General features: G+C 45.8%; 1 protein-coding gene across 5 annotated transcripts in view; it reads left to right on the top strand.

Moving 5' to 3' along the window:
- The first annotated feature begins 5,647 nt into the window (after positions 1–5,647).
- The window catches only part of ARHGAP26 (Rho GTPase activating protein 26), a 424,411-nt gene continuing 418,113 nt past the window's right edge, over positions 5,648–11,945 (top strand). For 3 of the 5 annotated variants that reach the window (XM_070234027.1, XM_023617497.2, XM_070234028.1), the window contains exon 1: positions 5,666–6,205. In XM_070234027.1, the coding sequence (XP_070090128.1) occupies positions 6,052–6,205 (154 nt within the window). In that variant the 5' untranslated portion in view covers positions 5,666–6,051. Of the gene's footprint in view, positions 6,206–11,945 lie in introns of all 5 variants that reach the window. The other 2 variants (XM_023617500.2, XM_023617501.2) reach the window with 2 other exon arrangements.

Genomic DNA, 11,945 nt, shown 5'->3' with positions numbered 1-11,945 from the left:
TATTGATGAATTATTCTTTTTCTTAAATACCTTCCTTCATTTAACACACATCTCTGCCTTGTAAATGCAGATAGTTTCTTTACTCTAAATGTTTAAGAAAACATCCTTAAAACTAATGATTTTAGGGACTGGCCTGGTGGCGTAGTGGTTAAGTTTTCACGCTCTGCTTTGGCAGCCTGGGGCTCGCCAGTCCAGATCTTGGATGCAGACCTATGCACCGCTTATCAAGTCATGCTGCGGCAGGTGTCCCACATAGAAAATAGAAGAAGATAGGCATAGATGTTAGCTCAGGGCCAATCTTCCTCAAAAAAAAAAGAAAAAGAAAAAGAAAAAATTAACAATTTTCTCTTTTGGTAACTAGGTGAGGACCATGTATTAATGCAGGTGACCAAAATTCAGGAGGAAGTGAAACAATAGGTTTTGTGGTTAGTGCATTGTACCAGTTAGGGTCGTGTTTGGCCAATAGTGGGACTTAAATAGATTGTATTTTTCTCCTTTATGTAATGAGTGGTTGGGAGGTGGGCACTCTGGGGCTACGTGTGTGGCTCATGGATGTCACCAATGCACCTGGTTCCTTCTGTCTTCCCATCCAACAATCCTTAGCATGTGGCATTCATCCTTATGGTTGCAAGATGGCTGCTTCTCCTCCACGCATTATATCCACATTCTAGGCAGAAAGAATAGGGAAGGAAGGTGGGCAAAAGGTACGTGTCAGCTGTCCCTTTATCAAAAAACCAAAACCCTTCCAAAGCCCCACCAGTAGATTTCCAATTATATCTCAATGGCCAGAAAAGCGGCACACAGCCACCACCAGCTATGCGAAAGCCTGAAGAATTGAATTCTTTTGTGGGGCCTTGGAGTTCTCCTGGTAACATAGCCTAAGTCTGGAGCTGTACTCCCAGTTAAAATCTCAGTTCTGTTGCTCAGTGGTTATGGGACTTCGTGTGATTCATTTTCAGTTTTCTCCCCTATAAAAGAGGGATAAGATAATAATCGGGTTGTTAAGAGATTAATTGAGTTAATAGTTGTAAAGTGTTTGGTGTATAGTGAATATTATACAAGTACTTTCTCAATAAATGAGTAGGGAAAAGGGGAGAATGGATATTGGGTAGAAAAGTAGCAGGCGTGAAATAAATAAATCACAAAAATGGCAATAAAAATATTGCTAACATATAAATCAGACTTGTGTAGTACAAGTAATATGAATTTCATTAATTTCTTGAGCCAAAGAATGTTAATTTAAGTGCTGCTGCCTCTGTTAAAGAACCACGAGCCAAGGGCTTTATAAAGATAGATTTCTCTTTCTTCTTTGGAGGAAAATGAGGATTTCATGTATGCTTTAGTGACTTGTTTCTACACAAATTGTAGGGCCTGGGCTTTAAAGCCAAGACAAGTTAGAGGCCTGTATAATGATTGATATATTTGAGACATACCAGCAAAAGGTCCTGGAAAAACACATACACTTCAGAATGAGATGCTTCTTCTTTTATTTATGTGTGATCTTATTCCATTTTTAGGTGTTTGGCTATTATTATTAATTTTTTTAGATATATAAAATGTCTTTCTTATAGACAACTTATATGGAGATAGGTACTTAAGACAGACAGATTTGAAGCCTGGTTCCATCACTAACTACGTGACCTTAAGCACTTAACTTCTCTGAGCCTTAGTTGCCTTGTCTGTAAAATGGGAATGGTAATAGTGCCTACTTCCCAGGATTCTATTAAAGGTTAGGTAAGGAACCACAACAAAGTACTTGGCACAGATCCCACTACACAGCAAAAGCTTAATAAATATCATCATTAACCCCCCCACCATCATCATTATTTTTCAAAATTAACTTTATTGAGGTGTAATGTGTAATAAAATGCACCCACGAGCTTTGACAAATGTCAATGCCTGTGTAACATCACCACAATTGGGATACAGAACATTTCCACCCCCCAAAATCATTATTTTCAAATAGGAAAACTGATGTCTTATCCAGTAATAATACAAAGGAGAAGTCACTGTGTAAAGAACATATGGTATCAACTATAAAAAAGGATGAATAAGTGCTAAGTTGAATAACAAAACCATGGGAATGTAGCGGAAGGAGCACTCATTCTGAGGGGGCTGGGGGACTGGTCAGGTGCACCGCGTGGGATTGCTTCTCCTGTTCAGCAGCAATTTCCTCTTTTCTTGTTAACTGCACTTTGCTTATCCTTTGAGGGAACAACTCCTCCCCAATATTCTATGTGTTAGGAGTGGGGCTATTTCACGTCTGGCTTCAGTCCTGTAATTTCTGCTGGAATTCTTGAAAAGAAAACTCTCTTACTGCTAATATCGCTGGATGTAAGTTTAGAGAAGCAGAGAGAACCCCTGAGAATGAAGGCACCACAAAGGAAGGTCAGCCGGGGGCCGAGAGAGAGAGAGAGAGAGAGAGAGAGAGAGAGTGCTCGGGTCATCATCTAAATCCCCAGACGCGGCCCTGAGGCTACATCCATCCCACCTCTTCACTTAGGACGTCAGTGGGTCTTCAGAAGGACATACAGACCTTCACCATGTTCTCCAGCTTGTGTTCAGTAAACGTGAGTGAGCAGCCCATGCCTGCCTTTGATTATGGGGGCTCAGAGATAACCGTACGAGAGTGCTTTCCCATTTTCTACCAAAGGGAGGTAATCGTACAGCAGAGGTAGAGTTAATGGGACAATTGAAGTCAGAAATAATGTGGATTTAAATACATTGATACGAAAAGTAGAACTATTTGGAAGAATTTTTTGGCTATTTTGAAGGAATTCAGACATCCAAAGAATTTAGGTCAAATCATTTTGCCTAAATTATTTCTGTATTTCATATGAAAGTGATTTCTGGGCCTTAACTGTTCACTTCTATTTTCATTCATGGCCACGACCTATGTTGTCACATGAATCATTGTTTCTTCCTTCTTAAACATGTGTCTCTCTTGCTGGCATTGTGCGCCTTTGAAGTACCCATTACTGTTCTAAGTGTTGGGGCTGTTGCAGTGGACAACACAAATGTCTACCTCATGGAGCTTATTTTCTAGGAGGAGAGAGACAATTGCACCTTCCATGTTTCAGTTTCTGTGCTCCATACTACTGCATTCTGATTCTCTTTTTCTGATAATATTGACGGAAGTGTGGGAGGTCTTTGTGGAAATTCTGGATTAAATTCATAAGAAACTTACCTGCTATCCACATGCTTAAAAATCTGTCTGTAAATGGGCATATTGAGGTATACGTTTGTGTATATGTAAGTGCCACACATACTTCTTAGTTAGGTAACCTGGTTCAAGTTACAATTCTGGGCCTCAATTTCTCATCCGAAAAATGGGGATTGTCATAGTACCAATCTTACCTTGTACTGTGGGATTATACACATGTAAATAATTTAGCATAGTGTCTAGTCCAAACTAAGAGCTTAACAAATGATAGCTAATATATCATTAATACCTATATATTACTTTATACACATTTGCTCAGTATTCCTTAATGGGATAAAATTAATAATTGTGGACCTCATTTTTTTTAATTGATTTAACATTTATCGAATAGTTTACCATGTGCTAGGCCCCCTGTGGCAGATTGTTTTTTTCAAGGATGGCTACAACAGTATCTCCCTTTCTTGTCACTTCCCCATCTAAAGGTACAGTCTAATTCTCCTCCCCTTGAATCTGGGTGGGCTTGTAGCTAATGAAGGTGGTAGAAGCGTGTGACTTCCAAGGCCAGATTACAAAAGGTGATGCAGCTCTCTGCCTGTGAGCTGGAACCTTCACACTGGAGTCCTGAGGCTGCTGTGCAGTGAGGAAGCCCAAACTAGGCTACATAGAGAGACCACCTGGAGAAGCCCTGAGCCCCCTGGAAGAGAAGGAGATGCCTGGCTAACTGCCGAGGCCCCACTTTCTGTCCTTGGTGACCTTCTGTCACCATCTGACTCCAAACACATTAGAGACCCCAAGCCAGTACCACCCAGCCAAGCTTTCCTCCAGATTCCTGACCCACAGAGATCACGAGAGAAAATAAAATGATTGTTGTTGTTTTAAACCATTAAGTTTTGGTGTGATTTGTTTGTATCAATAGAGAACTAGAACACCTACCTTTAAGTGCTCAAGATATAGCATTAAGTGGATTTACTTTCATGGAGTTTCCATTCCAGATCTTTCTCATCTTTGGCAAGTGAGGAACAACTATTTTCAGGGTTTTAATTATCTGTGAGCTGGCTGGGCCTGCTATCAAGTCTAAATTTGTAGATACAACTAGCAAATAGATCACACTCATTCATTCATTTATTCATGTAATAAATCAGTCCGTTAAATTCTCAACATAGATGCCTTCTCTGGCCCCCTGAGTGAGCAATCCCTTCTCCATGTTCCCTCACACCCAGCCTTCTCCGATCCTAACTTACTGTGCAGCATTGCTATTGCTTGTTGCTCCCGTCTCTCCCACTGACCAGCAGCAGTCAAGTTCATTCTGTTTTGTTCATCTCTGTATCCCTAGCATCTAGCCTAGTGCCTGCACATAGCAGACCTATTTAAAAAACAAACAAAACAAACAAAAAAACAGTTAACTGAACGAGCGCTGCTAGACATACAAATAATTTATTCAAGGACAATCCCTATCCTCTGGGAGTTCACAATTTAGACTAGACACTGGGATCTAGCCCGACAAGCGCAGTGAGTGGGCTGCCTGAATTGATTCCTGTGCTGAAACCGGGACAACAGGGCAATGCGTTGCGGGTGGGAGGTGGACAGGGACACGGAAAGGATCCATTCCTTTATTCCACAAATATTTATCAATCATCGTAGCACACGTAGCGCACGGGAAACGTTCAATACTATCTGTTATTAAATGCCAGCCACTGTTCTAGGTCCTGGGGATGCAGCAGCGCACAAAACTGCGGTGGCCCGAGCCCTCGAGAGGCTCACGGCATAACGAAGGACGACAGGCAGTGGATGTAATTATGTAAAATTGTGCTAGTTGCCGAGCAGGAAAACAACAGGCGGCTGAAATTCTCGTAAGGATGTTAGATCCTTCGGCTGGGGGCAGCCGTGGGCGGTTTTTGAGCAGGAGTGGCCCTGAGGGGGACGGACTGTAGGGGGCGGGAAGACTGCAGGCAAGAAGATCTAGTAATTTTAAGATGCAAATATTTTCTGCCAGATTGGAAGAAGGAGCGAGCGCCTAGGGGCGACGTGGCCGCTCGGTGAGCTGCGAATTCTCCTGGGGCAGGGGCTGCATTTTGAGCGCAAGCTCGATTGCCCAGCAGTGCGAGGCGGGCTGAAGAGAACTGCAGCCCTAATTCCCAGTTTTTTCATGCTCAGCAAATCTAGGTTCCTCCGCTCCGCAGACCTGGAGACGCACCGTCTCGGGCTCGGATCTGGACCGTAGCAAGCGGACAAGATCCGGGGTGGCGGGGACCCATGCACCGCAGCCCCCAGGGTCGCGATCTGCAACACCGCGCGGGCGGGACGGGGCGGAGCTTGTGCTGCGGACCTAGGCGGTGGCGTGGGACCCGCCCCGTGCCCCAGGCCCCGCCTTCAGGCCCCGGTGATTGGGTCAAGGCCGCGGAAGGGCCGGGCGTCCCCAGGAGGCCGGGGGGGTCGGGCTGAGGCGGGCGCGCTGATTGGCCCGACCGGGATTAGGTCATCGCTAGCAGGTTCGAGCGGCCCGGACGCCGGCGGGGCGGCCGAGGCTGCTGTGAGAGGGCGCTCGAGACTGCTGGAGAGCGAACCAGCGAAGGAGGCGGGGAGGCGGCGGCCGCGCTCGCTCGCCTGCTCGTTCGCTTCCCGGCGCCGCTGCGGGTCGGCCGCTGCGCTTCCGACTGGCCTGCCGCTCCGTTGCGCGCCGCCAGAGCAGCCGCCCAACAGCCGGGTCCCGGCTGGGTTCGGAGTCTTGCGCGCCCGCGGACTCTGAGCGGAGGGCGAGTCCGCGCCACACCTGTGGAGCCGGCGGCCGTCGGGGGTGCCGGCCGAGGTCCCGCCGCGTGCGTGCTCGGGGCTGCAGGCCGGCCGGGCCCCGGGCGAGGCGCGCCCCCCAGCTGGGCGCCGCGGGCACCATGGGGCTCCCCGCTCTCGAATTCAGCGACTGCTGCCTCGACAGCCCGCACTTCCGAGAGACGCTCAAGTCGCACGAAGCGGAGCTGGACAAGACCAACAAATTCATCAAGGAGCTCATCAAGGACGGGAAGTCACTCATCAGCGCTCTCAAGAGTGAGTGCCTGCGATCGCGGCGGGGACGGGGACCGGGGCGGGAGGGGCCGTCGGGCGGCGCTTGGCCCGGGGCGTCCGAGCGCCCCGTTGGTTTTTGCCCCCGGGGCGCTGAGGACGGGTGTGGATGCTTATAATGAGGGGGCAAGGACGCATAAGATGGGCGAGCCAGCAACAGTCCGAGGAGGAAAGACACCCGTCGCCCGGCCGCTTGCGTTCTGGGATGGCGGGGAGGTGACCGAGCACGAGCGGTGCTCTGGGGCACCGCAGTGGGTGTGAGCGGCACACAGGTGTCCGGGGAGTGGGACTGTAGTGCCTGGCGCGCCGCAGCCTGTTGGGAAACCCCATCGCGTCCACGACTCAGGCTGCTGTGGGGAAGAGTTGCTCACCCCTGGGTGCCCAACTCCATTCTCAGGGAATGGAGCGTGCCCTGCCAAGGGGGCGCTGCCTCCCCTCGGGAAAAGGCGGGTTGTTACTGCTTCGCTCTCTGCACGCAGCTCCTGCCTCCTAGGGCCGCCGGATTCTCCGAAAGGCAACGGGCGCTGCCCAGAGAAGGGCTGGGTGGCGGGGTTGGTTAGCTCGCGAACCTTTGGAGTATTGGCAGCCGGTAACCCCCACATCTAGAATTAAGGCCATGTACGTGTGCAGGTTCTGATTCTTGTGTTTAGCAGAAGGTGATAGGGGTGGGAGTACAGAATCAGAGTGTTCCTTTACTCTAAACTGTGGGCGAGGGTTTAAAAATAGAACGAACATATCCTGACTCTCCCTCTCCCGCTCCCTCGCTCTCCTTTTTACCTCTCCCGGCATCCTTGAAAACTCAAAGGTCTGAGGAGGAATGGCTTCGATCCTTGCTCAGAAAGGAGACGGTTAAACTCGTCCTTAAAGATTCTCGAATCTTGTGTAAAACCATTTTTGCTTATTTCCTTTTGGTAGAGGAGAAATGAAATTTGCATTCTGTGTGTGATTTTCCCTTGACATTTGCAGAGCGAGAGAGTTTCTCCTGCCAAACAAGAGAGCTCTAGGGATGAGCGGCTTGGATTGTTGAGATCGGTTTTGGTGCCTTTTCAGTCTACCCATTTACAAGTAGTTCAGTCCATCTTTTAGCTTTGAGAATCAGGAATTACATAAAGGCAGATAGTGGAATTGTCTTTACTTTTCCTGTGTCTGTGATGGATTTCTTAATAGGTGATACCTTTCAGCTAAGAAAGGTTGTTTTGTCAGAGTGGGGTCTTAGCTGTGAGAATTGTCCCCAGACCTCCTTAAAGGAGACTTAGAGAAGTCAAGTGCCTAAGATGTCATTTAGTGAGCCTGTTGCTTCGACACGTGAGGAGGGAGACAATGGAACCCCAGGGCAGCAAATGCCAGTCTTTGGGGGTGAAATAAACATAGAACTGTGATGTGATGAGGCTTCTCAGAGGCCAGGTCTCTGCTGGAGGCTGTGACGCGAAGCATATGAACAGACTCTTGGTTTGTCAATGACCAGACGAGGGCCATCCTTGGTTCAAGGAATATATGACCCCTAGTTTGGAGTAAGTTAGGGGCCCACTTAATGTTTGGGCCCATGAACTTTGATTGAATCTCAGGCCGGCTTTAACTGGGCCTCTGCTTTATTCAACTAATGTTTGGAGTGCCTGCTGTGTGCTGGGTACTGCCCCAGGCACCAAGGCTGTAGCAGTGAGTATTCTGCTGCCCCTGTGGCGACAGAGACTTACTCCCTGCCAGGCACTACTTCACCCGTGAATTATCTCATGAACTGTTATTATTTTACAAATGAGAAAATAGGTTTGGGGAATCACTAGCCCAGAGCCACACGTCCCTAGCATCAGGGCTTAGGTTTGAACCCCTGCATGATCAGAGCCAGAGATGGGGTTTCTGTTGATGCAGAGCTCTCAGTCCTGCCCCATCCTACTTCGTGGAATGGACCCCTGGACCAAACCTGTTGGAATTTGGACTTGCCTTGAATTTGGCCTTGAATCTGAGGAGGATGCATTTGTGTGACTAGCAATTTATTTGCCTGCTGCTAATTTGGAGAGGGAGTAAGAATTCTTTGGGCAGGAGGAAAGCAAACAGTGACAGAATTTGATTTATTTAAATGTTTAATGGAATGGACCAGCCCCGTAACTGGGGGAAAGACTGATGGGGCGCTAGGTGTTCTAATCTCTGTATATCCAGCTTTACTACTAACTATACTCTTCAACTACTGCTACCACTTGAACATGTCGTGTAACTTCTTAAAATAAAGAGGGTGGAGGCGGTCACTGTTTCCCAGACTTCAGGCATTCCATTATCATTAGGTGCTTGCAACATTGTATGCTATTATATTAGTATTTTGTGCATTATTTTTCTGTGGATCATCATTATCGATACTGAATGTAAAGCCAGTGTTTAAAAAATAAATACATAAAAACAAATACATAACTATTTAAGTAACACTGGTTTAGATGATTGACAGTCTCTTCCAGCTCTAAAATTTTATGGTTTTATTTTGTAATTTGTATCCACAGATCTTTGGCTTTAGATATTTTTTCTGTGTTAATCGGAGGCAATAAAACTGGCCTCCAGGGATTGCCAGAGGTTAGCTAGATCATGGTTCCTGCTACTTCCACTGTAAGCATAAGGAAACTGAAGATCAGAAAGATCAGAAAGCTGCCGAAGGGGACACAGCAATTAAGTGTATTTAAACCCAGCTTGTCTGATTCCAAAGCCTGTGCACTTAACCTTGAAGCAAAACTGTTGTCTAGGTCAGTTGTCTCTGGGATCCCCTTGACATTCTGATAAATAAATGAACCCTTAAAGTTTTTCCCTCGAGTCCCAACCTCTGGTCTGGACACACAGAAGATAAGCAATAAAATAATTTGGGACCTACATTTCAGAAAATCTTACTTTTTCAGAAAGTTCTTATTTGATATGTAGGAGCCTTGGTGACTCCCAGTCACTTTTTTCTGTGCTGATTTGTCCAGACACTCATTTGCCCTGGACCCTTTCCTTGACCTGATTGATCAGTGTCTCAGTCAAGAGGACTCTGTGTGTTTAAGTGTCTTTTTCTTTCTGTAGAGATAATAGAGGCTCGAGATGAAGTCCAGACTTGTAGAATGAAGAGTTTTACATTTCCTAGGTTCGGGTCTCGGCCCCATCGCTTACTGGTTGACTTAGGGCAAGTCACTAAGTCTGAGGTCCTCCTGTGTAAAATGGAAATAGCCACACTGACCTATGGTTGTTGAGAGGACTGAATGAAACGGTGCGGTGCGTGTGAAGAAAGTGCTTAGGTTGGAGCCTGGCCCATAAGCACTGCTTATTTAACGGTGATTGTGATCATCTTCCAGCATTCAAGGTGGTTAAGACACGGAGCAAAAGTGAGTTAAGAGCAGAGGGACAGTTTTTGGTTTGGGTGCAGGGAGTTAGGCCCATGCCTCCTTTAGGCCAGTTGTTGGTAACTTACACAGTTATGTCTGTATTAACCACGGCTGGGAAGAATCCTGCTAACCCTGTTTGTATAAAGTCATGGTTATGCCAGAAAAGCCCCACAAGTTAAGAAGAAAAAAATAAATAAATAAATCTCCCAACATCTTTTCTGTTCCTAATAACCTTCTGGTAAGTTTAAATTTTCAATCTTCTTGCTAGATTAACTTCCCCGCTCAGTGGCTGGGCTGGCTGCCTCTCTCTGCCTTGCAGGAAAAGCTTGCAGAATGCATGGGACTTCATGTCTGGCTGTCGTGGACTCAACGGCAAACTGAATGTGGTTTCATAGACATGAAATTGAATCAGGCTGTTGGTTTTGTGGGGTGGTGTGGGTTTTCAGGAACTGTGTGTCTTTCCATCTTGACAGTTGGTTTATGGACTCCTTACTGGGCATGTGCCCCTTTGACTTTGACTTCTGCTTTCTGAGATAGAGTGAGTACCCTTATTCTGATAGTCTAAGGTGGGAGGGGTAGGGCAGAAATGCACATTTTAGAGTATCAACTTTATTGAGATATAATTCACCTTACCATTCAATTTACCCACTTAAAGCATTCAATTCAATGATTTTTCGTACAGTCACAGAGTTGTGCAACCATCACCACAATCAATCTTAGAATATTTTCATCACCCCCAAAAGAAACCCCATTCCCATTAGCAGTCATTGTCCTTTTTCTCCCAACTTCCCTCCCACCCCCCAGCCCTGTTCAACCACTAATGTATTTTCTAGCTCTATAGATTTGCCAATTCTAGACATTAGAAGTGCAATTGTAATAGTTTTCTCCTAGATAGTGGTGACCAACTTTAGGCATAGAGTTCTCGATTGGAATTTCAGGTGCGGAAACTTTGAATCCATAAGCCGCTCTCCTTCAGGAGAGTTTAAGTAGAGATGAGGTCTCGAAGACTGAACCGTGTCCCAGGGCCCGGAGAAACCGAGCTGCGCTCGTGTTTCCAACCCACGAGAGGAGAATGGATTCGTTCTAGTTCGTGGTACTTTTATGGATGCAGAGGAGATTTACCAAAACATGACTAAGAATCCAGCCCCTCTGTCACTGAGCTTTCAGCTAAGTTGGGGCAGTGTGTGATACTGAGTAAAGGCTTAGTCTGTGGTCGGTATCCTGCTGGGTGACGCTTTTTTTTTTACAAAATGAAGTGAATGTATTTATATTTCTCTCGTTGAGCCTGTAGTTTTCATGAGACTTCTTGAAGGTGGTGCCCCTTTTTCGTTGCATTCTCGGAGGTAGTAATTCTGAGATCTCTGACCTGCATCGCATCCCCAAGGCAACCGCAGTGAATTTTAACAGAAAGCACATTTTTTTCTTGTTATGAGAACTTTTAAGATTTACTGTCTTAGCAATTTTCAAATATACAATACAGTATTAGTAACTATAGTCACCATGCTGTATATTACATCCCCAGGACTTATTTTATAATTGGAAGTGATTCTCTTTTAACTGGGTAATAAGACATTGAACAGGGAGGCCAAAAACCTGTTCCTGGGTCTGATTTGGTAAGAAAAATGGTTCGTCTTCTTTCCTTATTGAAACAGAAGTAAAAAAATGAACATCAAGATTTGTGTGCTTTAAAGCATGTCACCCATTTGTCCTTATTTAGGGTTTGCTATAGGCTTTTTTCAGCAATGAGATGAGCCCTTCTTGAATGGTATAAACTCCCAAAAGATTTAGGAGAAATTATATTACTGACAGCTTTTGTTTATTGAGCACTTGCCAAGTGCCTGGTCCTATGCTAAGTGCACACATTGTCTCATTAGTCCTTACCATCATCCTGTGAGATAAAAAATCTTATTTTTCTGCATTTTATAGTTGGTACCCCAACTTGTCTACAGTCACACAGCCAGGAAGTTGTGCAGCCAAGTTTTGAACCTGGCGCTGGACTGCGGGGCTTTCTCTTGAACATGCCTCTTCAGTGCTTCAGTAAACACGCTGGCAGTGAAGATGCAAATTCTTCACAGGTCTAGACCTTAGAAAGGAGAAACATGCAGCAGGTGCTAGATTAAGTGAGAATCTTGTCCCAGTTGTTTTTCAGACTCTGAGTCCTGGGTAGCAAAGAATAGCTAAGATTTTGTATTGTGCTCTGAAGTTTTGTGTTTCTCTCTCCATCATAGGATTAAAGAACCATTGTAGGCCAGAGGGGCAAATGAGGGCGTCTGTCTCTTGGCTTTGTAAAGCAATAGTTTCTCTTTGGGGTAGCACTGAGTGATCACCAATGATTCTCTTTTTCATATTTTTAAAAAATGCATACTTTTATATCATTAATTTCTTTTTTA

Source organism: Equus caballus, chromosome 14 (assembly GCF_041296265.1).
Source record: "Equus caballus isolate H_3958 breed thoroughbred chromosome 14, TB-T2T, whole genome shotgun sequence".
NCBI classification, from domain to species: Eukaryota; Metazoa; Chordata; class Mammalia; order Perissodactyla; family Equidae; genus Equus; species Equus caballus.
This window is presented reverse-complemented; position numbering and strand designations above follow the sequence as displayed.